This window comes from Pogona vitticeps, chromosome 6, assembly GCF_051106095.1.
Source record: "Pogona vitticeps strain Pit_001003342236 chromosome 6, PviZW2.1, whole genome shotgun sequence".
Classification (NCBI taxonomy): domain Eukaryota; kingdom Metazoa; phylum Chordata; class Lepidosauria; order Squamata; family Agamidae; genus Pogona; species Pogona vitticeps.
This window is the reverse complement of record NC_135788.1, coordinates 105,417,971-105,433,683: the sequence shown is the minus strand read 5'-3', so window position 1 is coordinate 105,433,683 and position 15,713 is coordinate 105,417,971. Positions and strand designations below refer to the sequence as shown.

Sequence of the window (15,713 nt, the reverse complement as noted above, 5' to 3'; positions counted from 1 at the left end):
TTGGTTGCTTTGATGACACTGTCCAACCATTTCATCCTCTGTTATCCCCATCTCCTCTTGTCTTCATTCTTTCCCAACATCAGGGTCTTTTCCAGGAGATTTCTCAGCTTCATGATCTGTCCTTTCAGTGAGCACTCAGGGTTAATTTTTTTTAGAATGGATGAGTTTGATCTCCTTGCAGTCCAGGGGACTCTCAAGAATCTCCTCCAGCACCACAATTCAAAAGTATCAATTATTTGATGGTCAGTCTTTATGGTCCAGCTCTCACTTCCATACATCACTACTGAAAAAACCATAGCTGTGACTATGCAGACCTTTGTCGGCAAGGTGATGTTTCTGCTTTTTAAGATGCTGTCGAGGTTTGTCATTGCTTTCCTCCCAAGAAGCAGGCGTCTTTTAATGTTGTGGCTGCTGTCATCATCATGGAGCCCAAGAAAGTCAAATCTGTCACTGCTTCCATGTCTTCCCCTTCTACTTGCCAGGAGGTGATGGGACCAGTGGCCATAATCTCAGTTTTTTTTATGTTGAGCTTCAAATCATTTTTGGCACTCTCCTCTTTCACCCTTATTAAGAGGTTCTTTAATTCCTCCTCACTTGCTGCCATGAAAGGTGATATGGCAAAAACAGGATATTAGCTTTATGAGCATCAACTGCGTTGTCGAAGGACTCCAGCTTGTTGTATTATGCCCCAAGGTGATATCTTATACACCTTGACTGACCTTACATTTTGATTTTACATTTAGCTACATAACTTCTTGAGAAGTATATCATTTAACAATAGTGTTGGGGACAAGATTTCCTTTGATGAGGAAGGGCAGCTAATAGCTGGATTTGATGTTCTCCACTGGATCATTTCCTCCAACCAATCACTTCATGGGGTAAAAGTTGGGAGAATGGATCCTGAAGCTCCTCCAGGTGAAGCATTCTCTATTGATGAAGATGCCGTAACAAGGCACAGCTGGTTTAAGCAGGTATGTGTCAATAGTAAGTCTTCTAATGTTGTATATTGACAGGCAAGGCTGATTTCTATTAGACCTTCATCACCCAATAAAAACTACTAGGGATGTTGGCACATGTTCGGGGCTGAGTCCCATGTCCAAGTCTTTGGTCCCAAGCGCTGAGTCCCAAGGCCCAAGTCTGAATCCCTATTAAAAACAAGTTCCCTCCCCCCCAGAAAAAAAGGGAGGAGTGGATGGGTTCCAGGTCACAAGTCAAGTCTGAATCATTGGGGGGGGGGGGAATAAAAAACAAAACCCACAAAAAAACACAACTGAGTCAAGTCTGAGTCAAATTGCCACTGAAATTTGCCTTGACAGTGAGTTGTGACTCGAGTTTCCATTCCTGAAAACTACTGTTGCATGTATTATTGAAAACTATTTTGTATGGAGTGTGGTGGTCAGAGTGTTGAACCAGGCCAGGAGACACTGGGCTTCATGACCCTGCTGAGCCGTCACTCTCACTGGATGAGTTTGTAGGACAGCATACGCATAATCCCTCTGCTTAGCCTTTTGCCCCCTAGAGATATGGAAGAGATGGAATGAGAGGAGGGAGTTGTGTTCTTTTGAGGAGAAGGTTATATGTGAATTGCCCAGAGAGTGCATGCATTATGAGGTGATACAGAAGCTGAGATAATAAATAAAATAAACCTAATTAAATGAAACTGACAGCGATCTGACACAGCATGTTTACAGGGCTTATATTTACAGTAGTAATGGGGGCACACAAGATGAATCTGGTAGTAATATTCTCTGCTATACTAAGGTGCCACTACAAGGTAGCTCTCTCTCATGTATTCACTAACCTAGCTTCTCTTAGTGGCGAGGTCTGCCATGGGATGAAAATTTCAGTTTCAGATCCATGATCTCTAGAGCATATGATAGACACAAATGTCTGACCATGACCCTTTTTTAAAAAAACTTGCTGCATAATTCGTCATCACCGTTTAGTCATTTAGTCGTGTCCGACTCTTTGTGACCCCATGGACCAGAGCACGCCAGGCCCTTCTATCTTCCACTGCCTCCCGGAGTTGTGTCAAATTCATGTTGGTGGCTTCGATGACACTGTCCAACCATCTCGTTCTCTGTCTGCATAATTACTTGGCCATAATTCAAAATTGACTTGATGGCACACTATTATTATTTTTGGGGCATAATTATTTGAAATAAATTGTTCCCAACATTAACACTTTCCTTTTCTTTTTTTGGATTAGACCCCACCATCTTCTGTATGTAGTGACAGTTGTTACCCTGGTTTTAGCAAGAAAATAAAGGAAGGGGAACCTTTTTGCTGCTATGATTGCATCCCATGTCCAGAAGGAACTATTTCAAATCAGACAGGTAAGAAATATAGCAAGCATATTAATCAAACAGATCAGCTGAAATCCGAAGGAAAGTGATTTGCCTGTTTGGGAATATCAGCGGTTCTGAGAGTACAATGAAAAATAGTGCTTTCTTCTGTCCTGTGCCTCAAGGTGTGTAAGTGTACTTTGACTTATCCATTGATGAGGCTCGGACAGTTGTAAGATTTTGCTCACATACATGGCATGAAAATATGGGTTTCATAATAGAAAGGTACTGTATACCTCTTGCATGGGCCATTTTTTGACTTGGTGGGTCTTAATACCTAGAACGCAGCTATAAAATCTGTAAATTGGTAATGTTCACATGGGCTCTACTAGCTTCAAAGTAACAATTTTGGCATTCAATGTAAGCTGTAATAGCCCATAGATAAGGCCTATGATAGGGAGTAGGAGATATTTAGTAAGATGTATGAATGTGGTTTTATATATATGTATATGGATGTTTTTAGTTCTTTGGTGTTTTAGTGTTTTTAATGTTTTTAGATTGTTTTTATGTCCCCAAATTTAAATAATGTATCTTAATTTTGCTGGTCAATGACCTTAATAAAACATTTCATTTCATTTCATGACTTGGTGGGTCACCTATTATACAAGTTTCAAAGGGGCTAAAATTGACAGACCACTGATTCTGGGAGCTAGTTACATGTACCCTGCTGGGCAAAGTTCAGAATGGACAGAATATTGAAACGGGATGTGTGATCTGGAAAGAACAGATCTTTCTTTTAACACAGCAGACATCTGCATTCATCAAAACCAAATGCACAGTTACAAGATGGGGGATCTTTGGCTCAATAATACTACACATGAGCAGGATCTTGGAATTGTTGTAGATCACAAGCCGAATATGAGTCAACAGTGCAATATATCTGCAAAAACGGCAAATGCTATTTTAGGGTGCGTTAACACAAGTATAGTCTCCAAATCCCACAAAGTAGTAGTCCCTCTCTATTCAGGACTGATTAGGCCTCATATTGTGTACTGTGTCCAGTTCTGGACACCACACTTTAAGAAGAATGTCAACATACTGGAACAAGTTCACAAGGATATTAAGGAAACTTGAAACCAAGCCCTGTGAAGAAATGCTGAAAGAACTAGGCATGTTTAGCCTTGAGAAAAGAAGAATGAGGGGAAAATATGATACCACTTTTCAAATACTTGAAAGATAGTCATACAGAGGAGGGGCAGGATCTGTTCTCAGTCATCCCAGAGTGCAGCACACATCATCATCATAATGGACTGGATTAGTCCTTCACAGGATTGTAAACCTTCCAAAATGAACGAGAAGGAAACACCTCTAAGGATCTTGTCTCTTACTCTGGGGCAATGTTTTAAGCTGTTTGAAATGCTTATAGTTCAAAGAAACTTCTATATATATACTACAAGGGATTTTTAACTAGCATTTCATGGAATCAACATTGAATAAATGATCCAATCTGAACAGTGAAAATTAATCTGAATATTATGGAACAAGTTAAAACAATTCAGTGAGCTTTATGACGTGTGTGCAGACACTAAGGCTACATCTTTTCTTTTTCAGACGTGAATGAATGCTATAAATGCACAGACGAAACTTATTCAAACCAAAAACAGGACTTATGTATTCCCAAATATGTAAACTTTTTGTCTTACGAAGATCCTTTTGGGCTCAGTTTAGCATGTTTTGCTCTATTCTTTACTTTGATTACAGGTATGGTGCTGGGAATATTCCTGAAGCACCACAATACTCCCATCGTCAAAGCCAACAACCGGAACCTCACCTACGCGCTCCTTTTTTCCCTTCTGCTCTGCTTCCTTTCTGCATTACTGGGCATTGGTCGCCCACAGATGGTGACATGTCTCCTCCGACAGATTGCCTTTGGCATCATCTTCACAGTGGCTCTTTCCTGTGTGTTGGCCAAAACCATTACCGTTGTGCTGGCTTTCATGGCCACCAAACCGGGATACAAGATGAAGAAGTGGATGGGGAAGAAACTGGCCAACACCATAGTTCTTTGCTCTTTCCTTATTCAGGCCATCATTCATATTGTGTGGCTTGCAAGCTCTCCTCCCTTTCCAGATGCCGACACCCATTCAGTGGCTGAAGAAATAATACTGGAATGTAATGAAGGGTCTGTGATTCTGTATTACTCTGTCCTGGGCTATATGGGCTTCCTGGCCACTGCCAGTTTAACAATAGCTTTTCTGGCTAGAAAGCTCCCTGACAGTTTCAATGAAGCCAAGTTCATCACTTTCAGCATGCTGGTCTTCTGTAGTGTGTGGTTGTCCTTTATTCCAACCGCTTTCAGCACCAAGGGGAGATACATGGTAGTTGTTGGGACCTTTTCTGTCTTAGCCTCGAGTGCTGGACTGCTGGGTTGTATCTTCTTTCCCAAATGCTACATTATTGTGTTGAGGCCGGAGCTGAACAGCAGGGAACAAATAATAAAGAAAAAATACTGATGGTTGGTCCTGGCTCTCATTTGTCATTTATACCTACTTGTCTGCACCAGATGAGAGCAGGCCATTACCTGGGGAAGGTGGTCTGCCATGATGAAGAGCATGACACATTATTTATTTATATATTTATTTATATATGGCCCAAATCTTTGACCCTGAGAAACTTTGGAACAAGTTTTCAATCACACGGCTACCTGAGAAAAGGCCACACTGTGCAAACGGACAGATGGCAACTGGAAGGAAGAGTGCCTCAGCTACCACCACCACCTCTTCCCACGAGTCTTGTCCTGTTTTGGCAGGGGGTAACCTTGGCGGAGAAGGTGTGGATAGTGCTTCTCACTTTTTCTGGTGGGAATCTTGCACAGGTGCTGTTATGCTCTAGACTTCTTCTGATATTTTCCATCCCAGGGGTCAAACTGTATATTTGTTTTATCTGAAGTTTGTCAATTACTCCTTCATTTAAATATCATTTTGGATATTTGAATAATACTTCCTGAAAAGGAAACTATGAAATAAACTCTTGATTTGTATGCACGAAGGCTTTCACGGCCGGGATCTAATGGTTGTTGTGGGTTTTTCGGGCTCTTTGGCCATGTTCTGAAAGTTGTTCTTCCTGACGTTTCGCCAGTCTCTGTGGCCGGCATCTTCAGAGGACAGCACTCTGTGCTCTGGATTTCTCTTCATTTCTCCTTCCATTTTCCTTTCATAACCTCTTGCTAGAACCTGTGAAATCCTTTGTATAACTACTCAACAATTAAGTTCCATTGATTCAACTCCAATGTATGGATCCTCTTTTCAGAGTTTTCTAGGTATGGAATACTCAGAAATAATTTGCCATCCCCTTCTTTCTGGAATTGTGCAGCTTGCCCATGACTACACAGTCTGGTTGTTCTCCTAGGAGGTATAGCTGAGAATTGAACCCCCAACCTCTGACTCTGCAGCCAGATAGCTAAACCCCTGAGCTATATAGCAAGCATCCTTTCTACTAAAGGTAAAGGTTCCCCTTGACAAATTTTGTCCAGTCGTGTTCGACTCTAGGGGGTGGTGCTCATCCCCGTTTCCAAGCCATAGAGCCAGCGTTTGTCCAAAGACAATCTTCCGTGGTCACATGGCTAGTGCAATTTAGACACGGAACACTGTTACCTTCCCACCGAGGTGGTCCCTATTTATCTACTCGCATTTACATGCTTTCGAACCGCTAGGTTGGCGGGAGCTGGGACAAAGCGACGGGAACTCACTCCGTTGCGTGGATTCGATCTTACGACTGCTGGTCTTCTGACCCTGCAGCACAGGCTTCTGCGGTTTAGCCCACAGTGCCACCACATCCCTATCCTTTCTACTAGAGAACCTTAATTATATAGGAGTAATTGCTAAGCATATTACCTATTTTTTTGTGTGATTGGCAAAACTGTTGAACCACTTCTCAAACTTATTCCAAAATGCAGTTTGGAGAGGAGTTTCCACCCCCACCCAACAAGCCACTTGCATCCTGCCTCTCAATGTACCTTAAGAAAACTTGCCTGGCACATCAATATGCATGCCATGAAACTTTGGGACTGTAACGTTTAGTTTTTCTGAACTGTACACAAGATCGTGGTGCACAGCCTGATGAAGATGAAATGTCATCAAAGGCTAGTTGTCTACTCAGTTTATTTTAATGGTCCAATAAAGGTATTGCACACTCCTGCAGGTGTATTGTGGGGTTTTTTTTAGGGAGGTTGCAAGATGGAACCACATATACTTTTTCTGATTTTTTTTTTTAAATGATGGTTTCTCAAATTGGGTGGAATGTACCGAGTAAATGGGTGGAATGTACTGAGATCTTACTGAATCCATAGACCACTGACCTATTCTGAATCCAAACCACATGACTTTTAGAAGACATGAATGAATTTTCGAGAACCTGCATTTTTTTATTAAGACTTTCCCTTGATTCGGAATTAATTCAGAGAAAGTACTGTCAGATTCTGGGAGAAAGAGAGGCTAACTTTCCTCTTATTTGATTAATGCATCAGAGCATTAGATTCTGAAGTTGTTATATCCACAGAGAGTTAATTTGCAATTTAAAGGCAGATTCTGCAATGTATCTGTGTATGTTTTGCCCTTGGATTCTTGTGCATTCACTAAGAAACATCAGTGTGCATCACATTCTAGTAGCGATCCATTTCCATGAAAGTCTTCATTTTCACTCAAGATTCAGGACAAAGGAAGGGTAAGTTAGGGATCATTATCAGAGCTTCTTTCCAAGTACACTAGAATGAGCTTTGTGTGTCAAATGATTATTGTAGACATACAGAAGAATGACTCAGAGTAAAGTACGTCTGATTCAGTTCAGTGGGGCTCATTCCCAAATACATGCTTATGGACTCTCAGGCTAGGTCCGAGACAATGAAGTCTTCAGATGTGAAAAACATGTTTTCTGCTGCAATTCCCAGAGGCTCTATGACTCTTGATTGTTACCATCACCTCAATTGCTAGGAAGAGTCAGAATTAATTATGCTTCATGAATCCCTGTAAAGCTGGAATTTAAGTCAGCATATTCACCCTTCAGACCTCTGAGTCTAAAGACTAGGAATGTAGAATGCAGCACATATTTGATTTCTAACACAGTTCATTTTATGCTCCAGCGTTAATGTCCATCAGAAAACTTGAACAAGAACTCAAGTCAAAGCTTTTGCAATCATACAGAATTCTAACAGAAACTTGCATTAGCACTCAGATTGGTGGTAGGAGTGATGATGCTAAAAGCATCCCAGGATAATCTTGTTCAATGCAAGGTCTATTATCCTCCCTCTTCACCTCACAAGTATCATCAACCTGGCAGGCTTTTTCTTGGGTTTCTTGTGTCGCAGACCATAATTGTTTCCAGTGAGACAGCCTTCACTAAAGAACCCAAATTATCATTGATTGAAGAGCTTGCGTAAGTAATATTTGTTTTCTTGATTCCACTATTTCTGTGACTAGCACTCCAAGAATCAGTTCCAGAAGATCCCATTTTTTCCATATGAACAAATTTCATGATTTTTTGATGCATGTGTCAAAAGGAGAAATGCAATGTCCTTCAAGAATGCCCACTTAGTTCATATTTGATGGCAAAATATTTTTAGTTTAAATTGATTTTCTGTGCACAATTTCTTTCTAGTGTACTGACAAAAAACTACCAGCACATTCTTGCCTTGGAATTTGCAATAAAAGAAGTGAATGAAGATCCTCAGATCTTGCCCAATGTTACCTTGGGCTTCCAGATCTATGACAGCTATTTCAGTGCAAAGTGGACCTTTTATTCCACAATGCAGTTCATCTCCTTGTCTGAGAGATTTGTCCCCAATTACAGATGTAACCTGCAGAATACTCTAAGTGGAGTAATAGGAGGGCTTGATCCCCAAATCTCCCTTTATATGGCAACTATTCTGGATCTCTACAAGATTCCACAGGTACGATACATGCATGAACTATGGAAATTTCACACATCTATCACCCAACTTTTTTGTTCTAGATCTGAGTTTTCCATGTACAGGTAGTTGGATGAAGAAGGAAAGATGGTGAATGACAAAAACATCCAAATAAGGCTTCCTCCATGACTAATTGTAGTTAGATATATACAGAAAAAATAGTGGCATAATTCAAAGTGCTGGTTTTAACCTATAAAGCCCTAAATGGCTTGTGTCTAAGCTATCTAAAAGATTGTACATCCCTTTATAAGCCTGCCTGCATATTAAGATCTTCAGGAGAGGCCTTTCTTTCAATCATGCCACCCTCACAGATGCATTTAGTAGGGACACAAGAGAGGACCTTCTCTGTTTGTTTGTTTGTTTGTTTGTTTGTTTATTCTATTTATATCCCGCCTATCTGATAACATGACCACTCTAGGTGGCTGCCTCTAAGACTCTGGAATTCCCTGTCATGGGAGGCCAGGCTGGACCCATCTTTGCTGTCCCCCTCCAGACAAAGACCTTTCACATCAGGCAGGCTGTCCTTTAAATGACTAGTTGACCAAGTTATTTTTTTAAAAGGGATCATTTTATTCTATGTTTTACTTGTGATTTTAATATTGATCTTATGAGTTTTAATGTGATATTTGTTTCCCGCTTTTAAAAGTATTGTGATATTTTTAATTGCCTTTTAATTTTGCTTCTTTTAATACTGTATGCTGCCTTGGAGAAATGTAGGATATAAATGTTTTAAATAATAAATAAAATAGTGTGAATCCTGGATCGGACCTCAGTGTTGATGTGAAAACATTGTGGTCCAATTTGAGACGAGTTGTCTCAAGTTACCCCATTACTCACCTCTGTTGTTAACATAGAGAATGTTAATGTGAAGGCACATTCTTCTCAGCCTCAACATCCTATATTAGAGATGGGCACGAACCAGGAAAATACTGATTTGTGATGGTTCATGGTTCATAGCTACTCATATTTTGCAAATTTTCTGATGAAATTAAGCATTTTGTGATTCATGTGATTAAGGACTTCCAGGAGAAATAGAACGGCCCCCACATGAATTAGAGATGCCAAACTCACAGTGAGTCTTCAGCTGACTCTCTTCCCCACCCACTCCAAGGTTGGAAAAACTGGATTTGGGATATCTGAGTTATAGTGCCTCAAAGCAGGTCCCCCTGTAAAGTGATATTTAGCAGCTGCTTCTAGGGGCTATAACTCAGATATCCCAAATCTAATCTTTACCAGACTTGGAGAGTCAGCTGAAGACTCTTTGTGAATTTGATATCTATAACTTGTACAAGGACCATTCTAAAAGTCTCAGAAGTGTCAAATCCCATGAACCATGAAGCATATGAATCACCAATACCAACAACAGCTTGGTGTTTTATTTCATTCTGGGCTGGTACATTTCCCTGAAGCACCACAAAAGGAACCATTAAATGGTCCAATCTGTGGGGTTTTTATTATTATTTTGTTTTCCTTCATGACTCATTTTGTACCCAACTCTATCCTATGTAAAGTAAAGAAACAAACTCATTATATCATCAGGTAGTTTAAGCCACTGTAGCGCTGTGGAAAGGCTTTGACACTCGAAGTTATTATAACAGTGTTATCATTTTCTTCTCCAATTTTCTTTTGTATCTCTCATAAGCTCATATATGGCTGTGCTCCAGTGATGAACAATAAAACCCCAGGGCTTTTCTTTTACCAGATGGCCCCAAAAGAAACCATTCAAAATACTGGGATCCTCTCTTTACTTCTGCATTTTGGATGGGTGTGGATTGGTGTCCTAACTGTAGATGATGACAATGGCGAAAGATTTGTGGATAACGTGCTGCCGATATTTTATGAGCGTGGCATCTGTTTTGCCTTCATAGAAACAGCTCCCAGGATAAATTTGGTCACTGACGTTAAATATGAGCTGGAAAGAGGGGCAAGAATATATAACAAAATCATGGGAAGCAACGCCAATGCACTGGTAGTGTATGGAGAATCTTATTTCATGGTATCTTTGAGATGGTTGCCATATGTCTCTGAATTAGAACAGGTAACAACTACACTTAAAGGTAAAGTGTGGATAATGACAGCCGAGATAGAGTTTGTTTCACTTGCTTTTCAAAGGACTTGGAAATCAGGCATGTTCCACGGTGCCATTGCTTTCACAACTCATTCTGATGACCTATCAGAATTTCCGCAATTTGTTGAAAATAAAAAGCCTTCCAACAATAAGCAAGATGGTTTCATGAGAGACTTCTGGCAGCACGCCTTTGACTGTCTGTTTCCAGAGACAGTTTTGCATGAATCGGATGATAAGATTTGCACAGAAGAAGAGAAGCTGGACAGCCTTCCTGAGGCTTTCTTTGAAATGAGGATGACTGGCCATAGCTACAGCATCTACAATGCTGTCTATACTGTAGCCTATGCTTTACATGCCATGTCCTTATCCAGACTTGGTCCCAGAGCAGTGGTGGATGGAAGAGGATTAAAGTTTCTTCAGCAAGATTTGTGGGTGGTAAGGTCGAGATAAGGGATTGAATATTTGCATGCCTTAAATACTATTAAAGGAGTAGGAATAAAGAACATTCTTTTGCAAATCTGTATAGTCAGCTTGACTTCTGCAACCTATGCCTGAACAAAATCCAGTTTATGCTGGTCAGCCTTCAGTTGTGTAGCTGCACCTGTGCAACTTGAAGTTGTGCAAGAGGTTGTGAAATTTCCAGCAAGCAGCTCTGCTGACTGAATGTAACTCTCTGCAAACATACACAAGTGTAAATCTGCACTTCCCCAAGTGCAACAGAATTTAAGCCATGGTATACTGGTGGCAACCATACCATGGCAAGATACTTTAAAATCAGTGTACATCATCATTAAACCTACTTATACTACACTGCTATTTCAGTTCTGGTTATTGCAGAGAGATGTGATTCCTCTAGTCCAGTAGTCCCCAACTTTTTTGACACCGCAGACCGTTTTAGTGTGCATGTGTGGTGTGTGTATCTGTGCATGCGTGGGGGAGAGCATCTGTGCGTGGGGGGCATGCGTGCATCTATGCGTGGGGAAGGTGGGAGATCTGTCTCCGCAGCCCAGTCCTGCCAAGGCCACAGACCAGGACTGGGCTGCAGACCGAGGGTTGGAGACCCCTGCTCTAGTCTGCTTTTAATAGGACTGTGCTCCCCTAAAGAATGAAAATTGCACCCATCCAAATCATATATGTTTATATTCCAGTTGGAAACAGCCAGCCAGCTACTGTTGAATTATTAAACTGAAAACTTGATTCTGTTTCTTCCTAGCTCCATCACTATTTAAGAAGTGTCTCATTTAACAATAGTGCTGGAGACGAGGTTTCCTTTGACCAGAATGGGGAGTTAGTGGCTGGCTTTGATGTTGTCAACTGGGTCATTTCTTCGAACCAATCCTTTGCTAGAGTGAAGGTTGGGACATTGGATCCCAAAGCTGTCGGAGATCAAGCCTTCACCATCAACGAGAATGCCATAGTGTGGAACACTTGGTTTAATGAGGTATGATCTAATTTAAATTTTAAATTGGGTAGGCTTTTCTTTTTAAATTAGTACTGGCTCTGAGTCCTGTTGCCAAAGATAATACATTCCACTGAAATCAGTCTTGATCATTCCTAGAGCAGGCCTGTTGGGCTTAATCCTATTAGAATTTTACAGTGGGTGAAGTTGTGGTGGTAAACAGCAACTAATGAACAAGGCAAAAGTAGTACCTGGCATTGCCCCCTACCCCAGAATAATGACACAAGACAAATAATATGGGATAAACATGGGCCACATTTTATTAAATAATCATTCTTGCCCACCGTAAAAGGGGGGTCCTGCCATAGTGTGGAATCTGGTTTAAGAACAGAGGTCTCAATGGACCCTTTACAAAGTAAGTGGATGAGTCCCTAGCCCCAAGTTCTCGCAGTCATGAAGACAGCGAGAACACGGTAGACCCAAATTTGACCACCCACAGACATCAGGCCACCTTCTGCTTGTTGACTGTTGGTCCGGATGTGGCCCCAGCATATCTTTCCCCCTCAAGCACTGTAATCATACTATCCGCAGCATTGGGAGGTGAGATGAGCTATACATTACCTGTGATTGTGATGGGACTCACCAAAACCTGTTCTGTCTGCACTACCCCCCCCCGTGTGACCGAATCTTTCCACCTCTCAAAATGCCTTCTCACCCTTAACAGTGTGGGATAGGCTAAAAATCCCCACATCCAAATACCAACCAGGATACGGGTCAAAAATTCCTATCCGGCCCTGACGGCGACCACATAAACTCACACTACTAAATAGGATGGGCGGGTGGATTGCCAGCAAGGAAGAGGATGGAGGGAGGGGGGGAACACCTCTTAAATGGCTCACTCCTTCCCCCTTCTCCCATCCTGGAATTCTCTCACGAGACTTCCATTGTCTCACGATATCCAGGAAGAAGGCAATGTTGACCCGCACTGCTGAAGCGTGGCTTGCCAGGGGATCAGGCATGAGGCACATAACTGGCACATTATTAATTACCTGCAATTTGGCACCACATTCCATAGTATTTTAACTTTCTCTGGAACAAATTGTCTGTAGGAATCTTGTTATTAAAAGAAAAAGGGCTTCATTTTAGCCCTTCTGCACCAGGATGGGATATTTTCATCACCTAAGTGTCCTAAAAAATGCCCCGTCTTGCCACATAGAGGGCTTCCTCCTCCACAACAAACCAACAAAGGTAAAAAGTATATTAACAAATCCATTGAGGGTTTTTTTTGGGTGGTGGTGGGAATGAGATACAAATTTGTTATAGCCAATGTAATGCACTGGCTCAAACAATATCCCATGGTTATTCTCAACAAATGATCATGAGGAAGGTTGACCCTAGGCAGACAACATTGCAATTCTCTCTGTGCTCAGAAAACACAAGGAGCGCACACTCAAGCCCAGCTCTAATTGTTACCCTGTTGCTTATCTGTCTGTTCAGCCTCAAGGCATCAGAATTCTCCTTGGGTCCCAGAAAATAACTCATGCATTTCTACCCCTAAGAACTGGAAAGCTGACACTGTAGCAAAAGCAAAATTCTGCACATTTCACATACTTGTTTGCAGCCAGACCACAGTAAATATATTTTCTCCAGGCTATTGCAAAGGTGTAGCTACAGCCATTGTCCCAGCAGTTCCAGTAACAAGGAAGTGATCTTTTTGTTTCTTTTATGTCTCCTGTAACATATGCAAATTTTCCAGCAGCTTAGGGATTCCAAGCTCATTGACTGAAATCCTGTTGTAAAAGTGTGATTTTTGGAGGTGAATTGCCTCAAGTTAAGGAATCTTGTGCAGCAACTAGTGTGATTTCAGCATCTCAGCCAGTGTTTCAGAGATGAATCTTTGGTTTTGTTTTTCATTTTGTTTTGTTTCATTTTTGGATTAGGTACAACCGATTTCACGATGTCAGGACATTTGCTTTCCTGGATTTAGGAAGAAAATGAAGGAAGGGGAGCCATTTTGTTGCTATGATTGCATCTCCTGTCCAGAAGGGAAGGTTTCTGACCAAGAGGGTAAGAAATATATTGTTGCTGCTATTGGTGTTGTTGTGGGCTATCAAGTTGTAAATGACCTTGAGTGACTTTATTCGGAGACAGGAAGGTAAGAGATAAAATGAATGGATGAAGACAAACTCAGTAAAGAATTAACTCCCTATGACATCAATAAGATACCTTTGCTGTCATTTGTTTCCATAAAGTTTTCTAAGGATTTGTGATATGGGTTTAGAAGTTTATTTTATTTTTTAAAAATGTTTTATTCAATTTGAGATGTCTGTTTATGAAACAAACAATTGAAGTACATTGGAGAGATTTATGGCATAACTGGGAGACATTAAGACCCTATCTTTTCTTTTTCAGACATGAATGATTGTTATCAGTGCAGAGATGAATACTATCCAAATATAAAACAAGATCTGTGTATTCCAAGGAGTATAAGCTACCTGTCTTATCAAGAACCTCTGGGGATCAGTTTATCATTTTCTGCTGTTTCTCTGTGCTTGATCACAGCCTTGGTGCTGGGAATATTTATAAAACACCACACCACTCCCATTGTCAAAGCCAACAACCAGGACCTCAGTTATACTCTCCTCATCTCTCTCCTCTTTTGCTTCCTTTGTACTTTCTTGTTCATAGGCCAGCCTCAGAAAATGATGTGTCTTCTCCGACAACCTGCTTTTGGGATTGTCTTCTCAGTGGCTGTTTCTTGTGTGTTGGCAAAAACCATCACTGTGGTTCTGGCTTTTATGGCCACTGAACCAGGATCCCGGATCAGGAAATGGGTGGGGAAAAGACTGGCCAACTCCATTGTTTTTTTCTGCTCCCTTATTCAGGCTGGTATTTGCACGGTATGGCTGGTCTTCTTCCCTCCATTCCCTAATGCTGACATGCATTTCATACCAGAGGCAATTGTACTGGAATGTAACGAGAGATCCCCTGTCATGTTTTACTGTGTCTTGGGCTATATGGGTTTCCTGGCTCTTGCCAGCTTCACTGTGGCTTTTCTTGCCCGAAATTTACCAGATAGTTTCAATGAAGCCAAGTTCATCAGTTTCAGCATGTTGGTCTTTTGCAGTGTTTGGATATCCTTCATTCCAACTTACCTGAGCACCAAGGGCAAAAACATGGCAGCAACAGAGATCTTTGCTATTCTAGCGTCTAGTACTGGGTTGCTGAGTTTCAACTTTTTCCCTAAATGCTTTATAATATTATTTAGACCTGAACTAAACAGGAAGGAACATGTATTAAGGGGAAATCTTTAAAATATTAATGGGAAGCCATTACAGCAAGTAACATATATTCTTTCCAGAAATGTGATACTCTGATTCTGAAAGAGGATTCAGATTGCACCGTTTTCACCTCCATTTCTTTCCCTAATGTCTATACACCAATTTATCGATGCTCAAGTCACAAGAGAGAGTTAAACACATTTGTACTGAGTAGGATTTTATGTTCTATTTCTAGATTATGTTCTATTTGCAGTGGTAATAGAGAATGGTAACTTTGAAGTATTTCACAGCTTTTATCTTCAGGTCATGATAGCCTAATTTCTCAGTTTTACCAAATACTGCACTTCCTTCCTTCCTTCCTTCCTTCCTTCCTTCCTTCCTTCCTTCCTTCCTTCCTTCCTTCCTTCCTTCCTTCCTTCCTTCCTCTTTTTAGTAAAAAAACTGTGTATGAAAAAATGAACAAAGAATTGGAAAATAATAATTCTTTTTTTTTATTTATTTATTTATTTATTTATTTATTTGTTTATTTATTTATTCATTCATTCATTCATTCATTCATTTATTCATTCATTTATTCATTCATTTATTTATTCATTTATTCATTTATTCATTCATTCATTTATTTATTTATTTATTTATTTATTTATGCCCTGCCTATCTGGTCACTGCGACCACTCTCGGCGGCTTACAACACAAAATATAAAACAGAAATATATAT

At 40.6% G+C, this 15,713-nt stretch overlaps 2 protein-coding genes across 2 annotated transcripts; both read left to right on the top strand.

Annotated features, from left to right (window-relative positions):
* The first annotated feature begins 893 nt into the window (after nucleotides 1–893).
* Nucleotides 894–4,798, top strand: LOC110070057 (vomeronasal type-2 receptor 26-like). The gene is made up of 2 exons (XM_078378757.1): nucleotides 894–984; nucleotides 3,897–4,798. Exons 1-2 carry the CDS (start codon nucleotides 894–896, stop codon nucleotides 4,796–4,798), a joined length of 993 nt encoding a protein of 330 aa, XP_078234883.1.
* A 2,732-nt stretch (nucleotides 4,799–7,530) lies between these two features.
* Nucleotides 7,531–15,152, top strand: LOC110070056 (vomeronasal type-2 receptor 26-like). The gene is made up of 6 exons (XM_020777658.3): nucleotides 7,531–7,715; nucleotides 7,938–8,229; nucleotides 9,890–10,750; nucleotides 11,529–11,756; nucleotides 13,655–13,781; nucleotides 14,127–15,152. The coding sequence occupies exons 1-6, from the start codon at nucleotides 7,531–7,533 to the stop codon at nucleotides 15,026–15,028; spliced, it is 2,595 nt and encodes an 864-aa protein (XP_020633317.3). The 3' UTR covers nucleotides 15,029–15,152.
* Nucleotides 15,153–15,713: the final 561 nt, after the last annotated feature.